The sequence below is a fragment of the Oncorhynchus kisutch genome, linkage group LG30 (genome assembly GCF_002021735.2).
Source record: "Oncorhynchus kisutch isolate 150728-3 linkage group LG30, Okis_V2, whole genome shotgun sequence".
In the NCBI taxonomy this organism is placed as follows: Eukaryota; Metazoa; Chordata; class Actinopteri; order Salmoniformes; family Salmonidae; genus Oncorhynchus; species Oncorhynchus kisutch.
In genome coordinates, this window is record NC_034203.2 from 42,133,045 (window position 1) to 42,148,837 (window position 15,793).

At 48.4% G+C, this 15,793-nt stretch overlaps 1 protein-coding gene across 9 annotated transcripts in view; it reads left to right on the top strand.

Moving 5' to 3' along the window:
- LOC109882246 (receptor-type tyrosine-protein phosphatase F) overlaps positions 1-15,793 on the top strand; it is a 195,715-nt gene that overhangs the window by 122,353 nt on the left and 57,569 nt on the right. For all 9 annotated transcript variants that reach the window (XM_031810278.1, XM_031810286.1, XM_031810285.1 and 6 more), the window contains one exon: positions 9,750-9,847. In XM_031810278.1, coding sequence (XP_031666138.1) covers positions 9,750-9,847 — 98 coding nt within the window. The remainder of the gene's footprint in view (positions 1-9,749; positions 9,848-15,793) is intronic.

Here is a 15,793-nt window from a genome sequence, read left to right on the forward strand (position 1 = left end):
CAAGCTTTTATTCTGAGAGAGTAGGAACAAGCTTTATTCTGAGAGTAGGAACCAGCTTTTATTCTGAGAGAGTAGGAACCAGCTTTTATTCTGAGAGTAGGAACAAGCTTTTATTCTGAGAGAGTAGGAACCAGCTTTTATTCTGAGAGTAGGAACAAGCTTTTATTCTGAGAGTAGGAACAAGCTTTTATTCTGAGAGAGTAGGAACAAGCTTTTATTCTGAGAGTAGGAACCAGCTTTTATTCTGAGAGAGTAGGAACCAGCTTTTATTCTGAGATCTGTATGGAAGGAGATTTTAGCCTGCAGCACACCTTACCTGACAACCCAGACTCCTCGCTCCGGGCGCTACGTCACGCCCACAGACGTTACTTGACTTTGTTTTTTGTACAACACCCCTCGTCACCACAAAAAAAAATAAAAAACTTCCAACGATGACGAAGTATGTAACGAACGACGGAGCAGCGGATGTCATCCGGCTACGTACCTTTCTCCTTCTGACTAGAATACTGATCAACTTCAAACCCACACACTATTATACTCTCTGCTAAGACACCGTTCAATAGAAATAGTTTGGAGCCAAACAAAAACCCTGACTAGGCGTGTGGCCCAAAAGGCACCCTATTACCTATAAAGCCCTATGGGTCCTGGTCAAACCTAGTGAACTACATAGGTAACAGGAAGCCATTCGGGCCACAGCTTAGCTCTCTCATGCAATTTGATAATGGTGGGGCTGCTGAGAGCTGTGTGGTGAATACAGATTCCCAATGCATTGTGGGATTCTCGAGTGGAGCGAGAGTGTTGTCACAGGGCTCACATCACAGCCTCTCTTTTTCTCTACTTCTCTCCTCCCCCTCCCCCTCCTCTCCTTTTCTCTACTTCTCTCCTCACCCTCCCCCTCCTCTCCTTTTCTCTACTTCTCCCCCTCCTCTCCTTTTCTCTACTTCTCCCCTCCCCCTCCTCTCCTTTTCTCTACTTCTCTCCTCCCCTCCCCCTCCTCTCCTTTTCTCTACTTCTCCCCTCCCCTCCCCCTCCTCTCCTTTTCTCTACTTCTCTCCTCACCCTCTGTTTCTCTTCTCCCCTCCCCTTCCTCACATTTTCCTTCCTCTCCTTTTCTCTACTTCTCCCCTCCCCTCCCCCTCCTCTCCTTTTCTCTACTTCTCTCCTCCCCTCCCCCTCCTCTCCTTTTCTCTACTTCTCCCCCTCCCCCTCCTCTCCTTTTCTCTACTTCTCTCCTCCCCTCCCCCTCCTCTCCTTTTCTCTACTTCTCTCCTCCCCTCCCCTTCCTCTCCTTTTCTCTACTTCTCTCCTCCCCTCCCCCTCCTCTCCTTTCTCTACTTCTCCCCCTCCTCTCCTTTTCTCTACTTCTCTCCTCACCCTCTGTTTCTCCCCTCCCCTTCCTCATATTTTCCTTCCTCTCCTTTTCCCCTTTCCTACCCTGCAATAATTCTCTCCTTCAATCTCTTCTTAACCCCCTCTGACCCCCCCCCCCCCCCCCCCCAGTCTCCTCCTTCTCATCTTCCCTCTCCTCCTCTCCCTCCCCCTCTTTCCGCTTGAGCTCTTTCATTCCGTCTCTGGTAATGACTGTTGGTGTCTCATGCCAAGGTGAGAGGAGAGAGTGAACAATGAAGCTGAGAGAAAATGTCATCCCTCTGTCACTCCCTTGTTCTCTGAGGTTATTACACGTACACACACACGCACACGTACACACACACACACGGACACACACACGCACACATACACACACACACGCACACACACACGTACACACACGCACGCGTACACACACGCACGCGGACACACACGCACGCGGACACACACACACACGCACGCACGCGCGCGCAAACACAGACACACGCACGTACACACACATACACGCACGCGGACACGCACACACGCACGCGGACACACACACACACTAACCCCCTGTGAACCCTGCTCAGGAATTAAACAGGGCTAGGCTTAGTACAGAAGACGTCCCTCTTCCTCCCGTCCTCTGATCCAGTCGATATCCCCAGCAGTACCCCCTAGTGCCATGCCACCAGCTGTTAAGACCGAGGCAGCTCCATTCAGAACCAATGAAGGAGATAAGTACAGTAGTGCAGTACTGGGCTGGCCTGTAGTGTAGGTCCGTTCCCTATGGATAAACCCCCACTGTCCTGATGCGGCGTTTAAGACAAAAAGAGACAGATGTGAGGAAAGAATAGTGAGGCTCATTCCTCAGAAGAAAACTAGTGTTCCTGAGATGGATCACACACACACACAGAAAAAACACTTTGCTGACTTCTCCTGTCCTGTCTCTAGCAGGGTATTGGGTCTCTGTATCTCTCTCTCTCTCTCTCTCCCTCTCTCTCTCCCTCTGTCTCTCCCTCTCTCTCTCTCTCTCCCTCTCTCTCCCCTCTCTCCCACTCTCTCCCTCTGTCTCTCTCTCTCTCTCTCCCTCTCTCTCCCTCTGTCTCTCCCTCTCTCTCCCCCTCTCTCCCTCTCTCTCCCTCTGTCTCTCTCTCTCTCTCTCTCTCTCTCTCTCTCCCTCTCTCTCTCTCTCTCCCTCTCTCTCCCCCCTCTCTCCCTCTCTCTCCCTCTGTCTCTCTCTCTCCTTCTCTCTCTCTCTCGCTATCTCTCTCCACTCTCTTTCGCTCTCTCTCTCTCTCTCTCTCTCTCTCTCTCTCTCCACTCTCTCTCCTCTCTCTCTCTCTCTCTCTCCCTCTCCCTCTCTCCCTCTCTCACCCTCTCCTATTCCTTTCTTCCTTCCTTTATGTATTACTCCTTCATCTTCTCTCTACAGGTCCCAGTACTCAACGCTGTCCCAACACTCCAAGTTAGTCTGTTCTCTCTCCTACTGTCATATGCAGTCACTCTCTCCCATCTCCCCACTGCTTTCACTATGGACAGACATTCCTGCCCGCAAGCTTGTAGGCTCAGTGTCTAAGATGGTAGAGGGGAAATATGTAATATGTGTGTGTCCCGAGAGGCAACCTATTCTCTATATAGTCCACTACTTTAGACTAAAGCAGTATGGGGGAATAGGGTACCATCTTGGGACTTCTTCTCTGGCTCTCTGTATCCATCCCAAGTTGGTCTCAAAGCAACTGGAGTAACATCTGCGAGAGGCTCTTTGAGTGTTGAGTAGAAATATAATATAACTAGCGTAGATGTTAACTAGCGTAGATGTTAACTAGCGTAGATGTTAACTAGCGTAGATGTTAACTAACATAGATGTTAACTAGCATAGATGTTAACTAGCATATATGTTAACTAGCAGAGATGTTAACTAGCGTAGATGTTAACTAGCGTAGATGTTAACCGGTGTAGATGTTAACTAGCGTAGATGTTAACCGGCGTAGATGTTAACTAGCGTAGATGTTAACTAGCGTAGATGTTAACTAGTGTAGATGTTAACTAGCGTAGATGTTAACCAGCGCAGATGTTAACTAGCGTAGATGTTAACTAGCGTAGATGTTAACTGGCATAGATGTTAACTAGCATAGCTCTTAACTAGCATATATGTCAACTAGCATAGCTGTTAACTAGCATAATGTTAACTAGCATATATGTTAACTAGCATAGCTCTTAACTTGCATAGATCTTAACTAGCATATATGTTAACTAGCATAGATGTTAACTAGCATAGCTGTTAACTAGCATATATCTTAACTTGCATATATGTTAACTAGCATAGATCTTAACTTGCATAGATGTTAACTAGCATAATGTTAACTAGCATATATGTTAACTAGCATAGCTCTTAACTTGCATAGATCTTAACTAGCATAGATGTTAACTAGTATAGCTCTTAACTAGCATAGCTCTTAACTAGCATAACTCTTAACGTGCATAGCTCTTAACTAGCAAAGATGTTAACTAGTATAGATGTTAACGTGCTCTCCGCTTAAGTGATAACGTGGTCATAAAATAACTGACTTCCACAAAACACACTCCATCGTATAATCACCCACCCCCGCCTCATGCTAAGGTGCTATGGAGCCCCGCCTCATGCTAAGGTGCTGTGGAGCCCCACCTCATGCTAAGGTGCTGTGGAGCCCCGCCTCATGCTAAGGTGCTGTGGAGCCCCGCCTCATGCTAAGGTGCTGTGGAGCCCCGCCTCATGCTAAGGTGCTGCTAAGGTGCTGTGGAGCCCCGCCTCATGCTAAGGTGCTGCGGAGCCCCGCCTCATGCTAAGGTGCTGCGGAGCCCCGCCTCATGCTAAGGTGCTGGGGAGCCCCGCCTCATGCTAAGGTGCTGTGGAGCCCCGCCTCATGCTAAGGTGCTGTGGAGCCCCGCCTCATGCTAAGGTGCTGTGGAGCCCCGCCTCATGCTAAGGTGCTGTGGAGCCCCGCCTCATGCTAAGGTGCTGCTAAGGTGCTGTGGAGCCCCGCCTCATGCTAAGGTGCTGCGGAGCCCCGCCTCATGCTAAGGTGCTGCGGAGCCCCGCCTCATGCTAAGGTGCTGGGGAGCCCCGCCTCATGCTAAGGTGCTGTGGAGCCCCGCCTCATGCTAAGGTGCTGTGGAGCCCCGCCTCATGCTAAGGTGCTGCGGAGCCCCGCCTCATGCTAAGGTGCTGCGGAGCCCCGCCTCATGCTAAGGTGCTGCGGAGCCCCGCCTCATGCTAAGGTGCTGCGGAGCCCCGCCTCATGCTAAGGTGCTGCGGAGCCCCGCCTCATGCTAAGGTGCTGCTAAGGTGCTGTGGAGCCCCGCCTCATGCTAAGGTGCTGTGGAGCCCCGCCTCATGCTAAGGTGATGTGGAGCCCCGCCTCATGCTAAGGTGCTGCGGAGCCCCCGCCTCATGCTAAGGTGCTGTGGAGCCCCGCCTCATGCTAAGGTGCTGTGGAGCCCCGCCTCATGCTAAGGTGCTGTGGAGCCCCGCCTCATGCAAAGGTGCTGCGGAGCCTCGCCTCATGCTAAGGTGCTGCGGAGCCCCGCCTCATGCTAAGGTGCTGCTAAGGTGCTGTGGAGCCCCGCCTCATGCTAAGGTGCTGTGGAGCCCCGCCTCATGCTAAGGTGCTGTGGAGCCCCGCCTCATGCTAAGGTGCTGTGGAGCCCCGCCTCATGCAAAGGTGCTGTGGAGCCCCGCCTCATGCTAAGGTGCTGTGGAGCCCCGCCTCATGCTAAGGTGCTGTGGAGCCCCGCCTCATGCTAAGGTGCTGTGGAGCCCCGCCTCATGCTAAGGTGCTGTGGAGCCCCGCCTCATGCTAAGGTGATGTGGAGCCCCGCCTCATGCTAAGGTGCTGCGGAGCCCCGCCTCATGCTAAGGTGCTGTGGAGCCCCGCCTCATGCTAAGGTGCTGTGGAGCCCCGCCTCATGCTAAGGTGCTGTGGAGCCCCGCCTCATGCAAAGGTGCTGCGGAGCCTCGCCTCATGCTAAGGTGCTGCGGAGCCCCGCCTCATGCTAAGGTGCTGCTAAGGTGCTGTGGAGCCCCGCCTCATGCTAAGGTGCTGTGGAGCCCCGCCTCATGCTAAGGTGCTGTGGAGCCCCGCCTCATGCTAAGGTGCTGTGGAGCCCCGCCTCATGCAAAGGTGCTGTGGAGCCCCGCCTCATGCAAAGGTGCTGTGGAGCCCCGCCTCATGCTAAGGTGCTGTGGAGCCCCGCCTCATGCTAAGGTGCTGTGGAGCCCCGCCTCATGCTAAGGTGCTGTGGAGCCCCGCCTCATGCTAAGGTGCTGTGGAGCCCCGCCTCATGCTAAGGTGCTGTGGAGCCCCGCCTCATGCTAAGGTGCTGTGGAGCCCCGCCTCATGCTAAGGTGCTGTGGAGCCCCGCCTCATGCTAAGGTGCTGTGGAGCCCCGCCTCATGCTAAGGTGCTGTGGAGCCCCGCCTCATGCAAAGGTGCTGTGGAGCCCCGCCTCATGCCCCTGCTCCCTGGTGTTACATGAGTCTAAATGGTGCCATGTTCTTCTGGGGTATGGAAGGCCAGTGGTAGCAGTCTATGTTAGCCCATCAGGGTTCAGTGTTGCAGCTATGGTAGCACCCATCAGGGTTCAGTGTTGCAGATATGGTAGCCCCCATCAGGGTTCAGTGTTATGTCTATGGTAGCACCCATCAGGCTTCAGTGTTGCAGCTATGGTAGCACCCATGAGGGTTCAGTGTTATGTCTATGGTAGCACCCATTAGGGCTCAGTGTTATGTCTATGGTAGCACCCATTAGGGCTCAGTGTTGTGGCTATGGTAGCACCCATCAGGGTTCAGTGTTGCAGCTATGGTAGCACCCATGAGGGTTCAGTGTTGCAGCTATGATACCACCCATCAGGGTTCAGTGTTGCAGCTTTGATACCACCCATCAGGGTTCAGTGTTATGTCTATGTTAGCACCCATTAGGGCTCAGTGTTATGTCTATGTTAGCACCCATTAGGACTCAGTGTTATGTCTATGTTAGCACCCATTAGGGCTCAGTGTTATGTATATGGTAGCACCCATTAGGGCTCAGTGTTATGTCTATGGTAGCACCCATTAGGGCTCAGTGTTATGTCTATGGTAGCACCCATCAGGGCTCAGTGTTATGTCTATGGTAGCACCCATTAGGGCTCAGTGTTATGTCTATGGTAGCACCCATTAGGGCTCAGTGTTATGTCTATGGTAGCACCCATTAGGGCTCAGTGTTATGTCTATGGTAGCACCCATCAGGGCTCAGTGTTATGTCTATGGTAGCACCCATCAGGGCTCTGTGTTATGTCTATGGTAGCACCCATCAGGGTTCAGTGTTATGTCTATGGTAGCACCCATTAGGGCTCAGTGTTATGTCTATGGTAGCACCCATCAGGGCTCTGTGTTATGTCTATGGTAGCACCCATCAGGGTTCAGTGTTATGTCTATGGTAGCACCCATCAGGGCTCTGTGTTATGTCTATGGTAGCACCCATCAGGGTTCAGTGTCTATGGTAGCACCCATTAGGGCTCAGTGTTATGTCTATGGTAGCACCCATCAGGGCTCTGTGTTATGTCTATGGTTGCACCCATCAGGGTTCAGTGTTATGTCTATGGTAGCACCCATCAGGGCTCTGTGTTATGTCTATGGTAGCACCCATCAGGGCTCTGTGTTATGTCTATGGTTGCACCCATCAGGGTTCAGTGTTATGTCTATGGTAGCACCCATTTAATATATTTAATATAGCATGTGTATTTAAGAAAGCATGTGTATTTAATTAAGATTGCATGTGTATTTAAGATGGCATGTGTATTTAAGATGGCATGTGTATTTAAGATTGCATGTGTATTTAAGATAGCATGTGTATTTAAGATAGCATGTGTATTTAATTAAGATTGCATGTGTATTTAAGAAAGCATGTGTATTTAATTAAGATTGCATGTGTATTTAAGATGGCATGTGTATTTAAGATGGCATGTGTATTTAAGATTGCATGTGTATTTAAGATAGCATGTGTATTTAAGATAGCATGTGTATTTAAGATTACATGTGTATTTAATTAAGATTGCATGTGTATTTAAGATGACATGTGTATTTAAGATTACATGTGTATTTAATTAAGATGGCATGTGTATTTAAGATGGCATGTGTATTTAATTAAGATAGCATGTGTATTTAAGATGGCATGTGTATTTAAGATGGCATGTGTATTTAAGATTGCATGTGTATTTAAGATTGCATGTGTATTTAAGATAGCATGTGTATTTAATTAAGATTGCATGTGTATTTAAGATGGCATGTGTATTTAAGATGACATGTGTATTTAAGATGGCATGTGTATTTAAGAAAGCATGTGTATTTAAGATGGCATGTGTATTTAAGATGACATGTGTATTTAAGATGGCATGTGTATTTAAGAAAGCATGTGTATTTAATTAAGATTGCATGTGTATTTAAGAAAGCATGTGTATTTAAGATGACATGTGTATTTAAGATGGCATGTGTATTTAAGATTGCATGTGTATTTAAGATTGCATGTGTATTTAAGATTACATGTGTATTTAATTAAGATTGCATGTGTATTTAAGATTACATGTGTATTTAATTAAGATTGCATGTGTATTTAAGAAAGCATGTGTATTTAAGATGACATGTGTATTTAAGATGGCATGTGTATTTAAGATTGCATGTGTATTTAAGATTGCATGTGTATTTAAGATAGCATGTGTATTTAAGATTGCATGTGTATTTAAGATAGCATGTGTATTTAAGATGACATGTGTATTTAAGATGGCATGTGTATTTAAGATAGCATGTGAATTTAAGATTGCATGTGTATTTAAGATGGCATGTGTATTTAAGATGGCATGTGTATTTAAGATTGCATGTGTATTTAAGATAGCATGTGTATTTAAGATTGCATGTGTATTTAAGATAGCATGTGCATTTAATATAGCATATGTATTTAAGAAAGCATGTGTATTTGGAACAGTTAGGGCACGTTAACAACTAATTTAATTGACACAGTGTGTATAGGTAGTCTCCTCACGGCAGTGTGATTTAGGGCACGTTCTGATGTTTTGCGCGTCTCTCGGGCGACTACGTGTGTCCTTTTCAGTTGGAATGTGTGACGCATCAGGCAAGTTTTCAGAAATCCATTTAAGTGCAAAGGGAGCCTTGCCAAGTTCAGAGGAGCGGGGAATTTGTGTCGGTAGATTAGCCATAAATCATCCAATAGCCCAGAATGAGGAATCGAAGGGTGCTGCGTCACCAATGGCACCCTATTCACTATATTCCCCCCCATAGGCCTCTGGTCAAAAGTAGTGCACTAGAATGGGAATAGGGTGCCATTTGGGACGAATCCCTAGAGCGCCATGGGGGTGTTTTCAGGGTGTGTGTGTGTGTGTGTGTCCCATCTCCCTCACTAGGATTATACCCTGCCACCACTGTAAGGACATCTATTGTGGGAAGTGGAAATAAGTTTGTTGGTGACCGACGGGGAGTTTAGAGCTGTAGTGAAGTGACAGTGTGACTGATGTGGTGAGACTTCTGGCTGTTTTCTGTCTGGATCCCACCGGTCTACTGATTTTTCATATCTTCAACAACTTTTGACCAAAATAGGGAATAAGCTGTGCTCTGGCCAGAAGTAGTGCACAGGGACGTGTCTGCTGTCACCAACTTACAGTAGTTTTCTGAGGTCAGGGATGTGTCTGTTGTCACCAATTTACAGTAGTTTTGCGAGGTCAGGGACTTGTCTGTTGTCACCAACTTACAGTAGTTTTCTGAGGTCAGGGACGTGTCTGCTGTCACCAATTTACAGTAGTTTTCTGAGGTCAGGGACGTGTCTGTTGTCACCAACTTACAGTCGTTTTCTGAGGTCAGGGACTTGTCTGTTGTCACCAACTTACAGTAGTTTTCTGAGGTCAGGGATGAGTCTACTGTCACCAACTTACAGTAGTTTTGTGAGGTCAGGGACATGTCTGTTTCCACATGGAGCATGCTCAGTCCAGTCACTCATGATGTGATGTTATCACTGCCTCACGGCCACGCCTCTCTCTGCTCCACCCAGCACGACGACGAGCTCTCAGCTCTCTCTCTCTCAGCCTTTTCTCTCTCGCTCTCTCTCTCTCTCTCTCTCTCTCTCTCTCTCTCTCTCTCTCTCTCACTCTCTCTCTCTAACCAGACCTCTCTCTCTCTCCCTCTCTCTCGCTCTCTCTCTGTCTGTCTTCATGCATTGTCGAACACGATGCACTCTCATGGTCTCTCCCGGTGTCATCTATCCCTGTGGTTGAACCAGTATGTGTTTGTATGGTAACGTTTGCTCACAGCAGTGTCTAACTCTCTCGCTCTCTCTCTCTCTCTTTGTCCTCCCCCTCTTCCTCTCCTGTCTCATCAGGAATGAGAGAGCACCCTCCCATCACTGTGTGTGATCTGGCGGACCACATAGACAGGCTAAAGGCCAACGATGGCCTGCGCTTCTCGCAGGAGTACGAGGTAAGATTGCCGCCTCAGCCTTGGACACCAGTTCAGCTGTCTGTAACGGTTTCTCATAATAGCCCCACAGGCTGTGAGCTACTCGTTCACCTCAACGCTAGAGTGTGTCCTCTCTCAGAAGAATGTCAGTCTCTCCTGTGACACTCGGGGATTATCGGTCGTCAGTGACTCCCGCTTCCAAATAAAAAGAGGGGATTTAGACATTTGCATTTAAAGTGGCCTATTTTTCAGAAAGGTAAGCCTATATGGAGACAGAGGAACAGAGAGGGACTGGAACAGAGAGGGACTGGGATAGAGAGGGACTGGGATAGAGAGGGACTGGGATAGAGAGGGACTGGGATAGAGAGGGACTGGGATAGAGACAGGGGAACAGAGAGGGACTGGGATATTTTATTTATTTTATTTATTTTACCTTTATTTAACCAGGTAGGCAAGTTGAGAACAAGTTCTCATTTACAATTGCGACCTGGCCAAGATAAAGCAAAGCAGTTCGACAGATAAAACGACACAGAGTTACACATGGAGTAAAAACAAACATACAGTCAATAATGCAGTATAAACAAGTCTATATACAATGTGAGGTGAGAAGGGAGGTAAAGGCAAAAAAGGCCATGATGGCAAAGTAAATACAATATAGCAAGTAAAATACTGGAATGGTAGTTTTGCAATGGAAGAATGTGCAAAGTAGAAATAAAAAATAATGGGGTGCAAAGGAGCAAAATAAATAAATAAATTAAAATTAAATACAGTTGGGAAAGAGGTAGTTGTTTGGGCTAAATTATAGGTGGGCTATGTACAGGTGCAGTAATCTGTGAGCTGCTCTGACAGTTGGTGCTTAAAGCTAGTGAGGGAGATAAGTGTTTCCAGTTTCAGAGATTTTTGTAGTTCGTTCCAGTCATTGGCAGCAGAGAACTGGAAGGAGAGGCGGCCAAAGAAAGAATTGGTTTTGGGGGTGACTAGAGAGATATACCTGCTGGAGCGTGTGCTACAGGTGGGAGATGCTATGGTGACCAGCGAGCTGAGATAAGGGGGGACTTTACCTAGCAGGGTCTTGTAGATGACATGGAGCCAGTGGGTTTGGCGACGAGTATGAAGCGAGGGCCAGCCAACGAGAGCGTACAGGTCGCAATGGTGGGTAGTATATGGGGCTTTGGTGATAAAACGGATTGCACTGTGATAGACTGCATCCAATTTGTTGAGTAGGGTATTGGAGGCTATTTTGTAAATGACATCGCCAAAGTCGAGGATTGGTAGGATGGTCAGTTTTACAAGGGTATGTTTGGCAGCATGAGTGAAGGATGCTTTGTTGCGAAATAGGAAGCCAATTCTAGATTTAACAGATAGAGAGGGACTGGGATAGAGACAGGGGAACAGAGAGGGACTGGGATAGAGAGGGACTGGGATAGAGAGGGACTGGGATAGAGACGGGAACAGAGAGGGACTGGGATAGAGAGGGACTGGGATAGAGACAGGGGAACAGAGAGGGACTGGGATAGAGACAGAGGAACAGAGAGGGACTGGGATAGAGAGGGACTGGGATAGAGACAGAGGAACAGAGAGGGACTGGGATAGAGAGGGACTGGGATAGAGACAGGGGAATGGAGAGGGACTGGGATAGAGACAGGGGAATGGAGAGGGACTGGGATAGAGACAGGGGAATGGAGAGGGACTGGGATAGAGACAGGGGAATGGAGAGGGACTGGGATAGAGAGGGACTGGGATAGAGACAGGGGAATGGAGAGGGACTGGGATAGAGACAGGGGAATGGAGAGGGACTGGGATAGAGAGGGACTGGGATAGAGAGGGACTGGGATAGAGACAGGGGAATGGAGAGGGACTGGGATAGAGACAGGGGAACAGAGAGGGACTGGGATAGAGAGGGACTGGGATAGAGACAGGGGAATCAAGAGGGACTGGGATAGAGACAGGGGAATGGAGAGGGACTGGGATAGAGAGGGACTGGGATAGAGAGGGACTGGGATAGAGACAGGGGAATGGAGAGGGACTGGGATAGAGAGGGACTGGGATAGAGACAGGGGAACAGAGAGGGACTGGGATAGAGACAGGGGAACAGAGAGGGACTGGGATAGAGAGGGACTGGAATAGGGAGGGACTGGGATAGAGAGGGACTGGGATAGAGAGGGACTAGGATAGAGACAGGGGAACGGAGAGGGAAAGAAGGGAAGATATTCCGTCACAAATAGCACCCTATTCCCCAAGTAGTGCACTATATAGGGAATGGGTGCCATTTTGGGAGGCAGCCTCAAGTCAGTCATGTCTGTCCCCTATGTTCCTCTAGTCAGGGAAGACCCCCTCCCTTGTGGCACAGATGGCGCATGTGTGTGTGTGTGTATGTGTGTGCGTGGCGCCACTCGGCCGGTTTGTCACGTTCGCCGGCTGTTCCCGCTGTGTACTTCCCTCCCCCTGGGTACATCGTCTGGATAGGCCCTGGCTGTTCCCGCTGTGTACTACTCTCCCACTGGGTACATAGTCTGGATAGGCCCTGGCTGTTCCCGCTGTGTACTTCCCTCCCCCTGGGTACATAGTCTGGATAGGCCCTGGCTGTTCCCGCTGTGTACTTCCCTCCCCCTGGGTACATCGTCTGGATAGGCCCTGGCTGTTCCCGCTGTGTACTTCCCTCCCCCTGGGTACATCGTCTGGATAGGCCCTGGCTGTTCCCGCTGTGTACTTCCCTCCCCCTGGGTACATCGTCTGGATAGGCCCTGGCTGTTCCCGCTGTGTACTTCCCTCCCCCTGGGTACATCGTCTGGATAGGCCCTGGCTGTCCCTGTCCCGGTGCTGTCTGCCGGCCCGGTTCTCTCATCATGCATGGGAGAATCTTCTAGAGACAAACGGACACTACATCATTAGTGCACTACATCATTAGTACACTACATCATTAGTACACTACATCATTAGTACACTACATCATTAGTACACTACATCATTAGTACACTACATCATTAGTGCACTACATCATTAGTACACTACATCATTAGTATACTACATCATTAGTACACTACATCATTAGTACACTACATCATTAGTGCACTACATCATTAGTACACTACATCATTAGTACACCTCATACAGGATCAGTCTAGATGGTTAAGACTGAATGATAACCCACTCCATACAGGGTCAGTCTAGATGGTTTAGACTGGCCGATAGCCCACTCCATACAGGGTCAGTCTAGATGGTTTAGACTGGCTGATAACCCACTCCATACAGGGTCAGTCTAGATGGTTTAGACTGGCCGATAGCCCACTCCATACAGGGTCAGTCTAGATGGTTTAGACTGGCTGATAACCCACTCCATACAGGGTCAGTCTAGATGGTTTAGACTGGCTGATAACCCACTCCATACAGGGTCAGTCTAGATGGTTTAGACTGGCCGATAACCCACTCCATACAGGGTCAGTCTAGATGGTTTAGACTGGCCGATAACCCACTCCATACAGGGTCAGTCTAGATGGTTTAGACTGGCTGATAACCCACTCCATACAGGGTCAGTCTAGATGGTTTAGACTGGCTGATAACCCACTCCATACAGGGTCAGTCTAGATGGTTTAGACTGTCTGATAACCCACTCCATACAGGGTCAGTCTAGATGGTTTAGACTGGCTGATAACCCACTCCATACAGGGTCAGTCTAGATGGTTTAGACTGGCTGATAACCCACTCCATACAGGGTCAGTCTAGATGGTTTAGACTGGCCGATAACCCACTCCATACAGGGTCAGTCTAGATGGTTTAGACTGGCCGATAACCCACTCCATACAGGGTCAGTCTAGATGGTTTAGACTGGCTGATAACCCACTCCATACAGGGTCAGTCTAGATGGTTTAGACTGGCCGATAACCCACTCCATACAGGGTCAGTCTAGATGGTTTAGACTGGCCGATAACCCACTCCATACAGGGTCAGTCTAGATGGTTTAGACTGGCTGATAACCCACTCCATACAGGGTCAGTCTAGATGGTTTAGACTGGCTGATAACCCACTCCATAGTTTGTATTCTTAGAGGAATGGATATCTCTTGGTGACAGGATTTTTTTTATTTAACTACGACTGTTATATAAACAGGTAAAGGAGGTGAATGTGCAAATTACAAAAAGGTTGTCTTTTTAATTCAGGCTGTACATGTTCTAGAAAAGCAATTAGCCTGCATGGAAGATTGATGTTTGAATATATTTGTGCAACAAACTCTCCCCATTTACCATTTAAAAATGCTCTACAATTAGTTTTTCTTGGGCTGGGATACATGCAATGGTTTAACTTGATCAATTGTGACTGAAGTATAAAAACAACATTCTCTGACACAGATCATTTGCTTTTTATTTGATGACTGCAATGAAATGTAGGGCACATTCTCAATGAAATGTAGGGCACACAAGAGAATGTGCCCTACATTTAATTGAGAATGTGAACCTTCTTTTTCATGTTAAAGAAGTTTGTGGCTTTTGTCAAATCAATATTTTTTGGTGGTTTTGTAAATGATGAGCTAAAACATTGTTAGGACCAGTCCAATTTCCATCAAAATGCACTCGTTCTATGCTTAATTGTAAAGCAGGCCCCTGCATTCATTAAACACTATGATTTTTCAATATTGGTCAAATAGCACCTACAAAATTAAACTGTATAGGCCTGCAAAAATATATGATAAAGCATGAATAAAGAATGAATACTTACGTGTGAAACTCCGTGTTCTGTAGCATAGCTTCCAGAGTTTCGTTTTTCAGTTTTTAGAGAACAGAATGGCCAGAAAACCCAAGTAGAATCCATGTTTAATTTGTCTCCAGGAAGATCCTGATTATTAAATCGATAAATTACTTCAATTACAGTATTTTACAACGTCGGCCATACGACAGCCATACGACGGCCATACGACAGCCATACGACGGCCATACGACGGCCATACGACGGCCATACGACAGCCATACGACGGCCATACGACGGCCATACGACAGCCATACATACGACAGCCATACGACGGCCATACGACGGCCATACGACAGCCATACGACAGCCATACGACAGCCATACGACGGCATTACGCCAGCCATACTTACGACAGCCATACGACGGCCATACGACAGCCATACATACGACAGCCATACGACAGCCATACGACGGCCATACGACAGCCATACATACGACGGCCATACGACAGCCATACATACGACAGCCATACGACGGCCATACGACGGCCATACGTTGGTCATACGACGGCCATACGACAGCCACACGACAGCCATATGATGGCCATACGTCGGTCATACGACGGCCATACGACAGCCATACGACGGCCATACGACGGCCATACGACAGCCATACGACGGCCATACGACAGCCATACGACGGCCATACGACGGCCATACGGCGGCCATACGGCAGCCATACGACGGCCATACGACGGCCATACGGGAGCCCAATATAGAGAATGTCTGTCTGTCTATAGTTGTAACTGGCTGATTCCTAGGTATAGTAGTATAGGACTGTAGGGATGATTGGCAGGCTGATGCTTGCTTCAGACAGTGTACGGTACTCTTGCTATAATGAGCATAGTATGTCAATCATAAAGTGTATCTGCACAGACACCATCCCACCCAGACAGGCTGTTTTCTCCCTGTGGAAGAGATCTCCTGCCGTCTAGCCTGCACTTATAGTTCTATCATTATCTGCATCGAATGCTCTCCTCCTCTCTTCTCCCCTCCTCCTCACCTCTCCTCTCCTTCTCTCCCCTCCTCACCTCTCCTCTTCTCCTCTCCTCCTCTCTTCTCCTCCCCACTCCTTCTCTCCTCTCCTCTCCTCCTCACCTTCTCTCTCCTCCTCACCTCTCCTCCTCTCCTTCTCTCCTCCTCTCCTTCTCATCCTCTCCTCTCCTTCTCTCTCCTCCCCTCACCTCTCCTCTCCTTCTCTCTCCTCCCCTCACCTCTCCCCCCT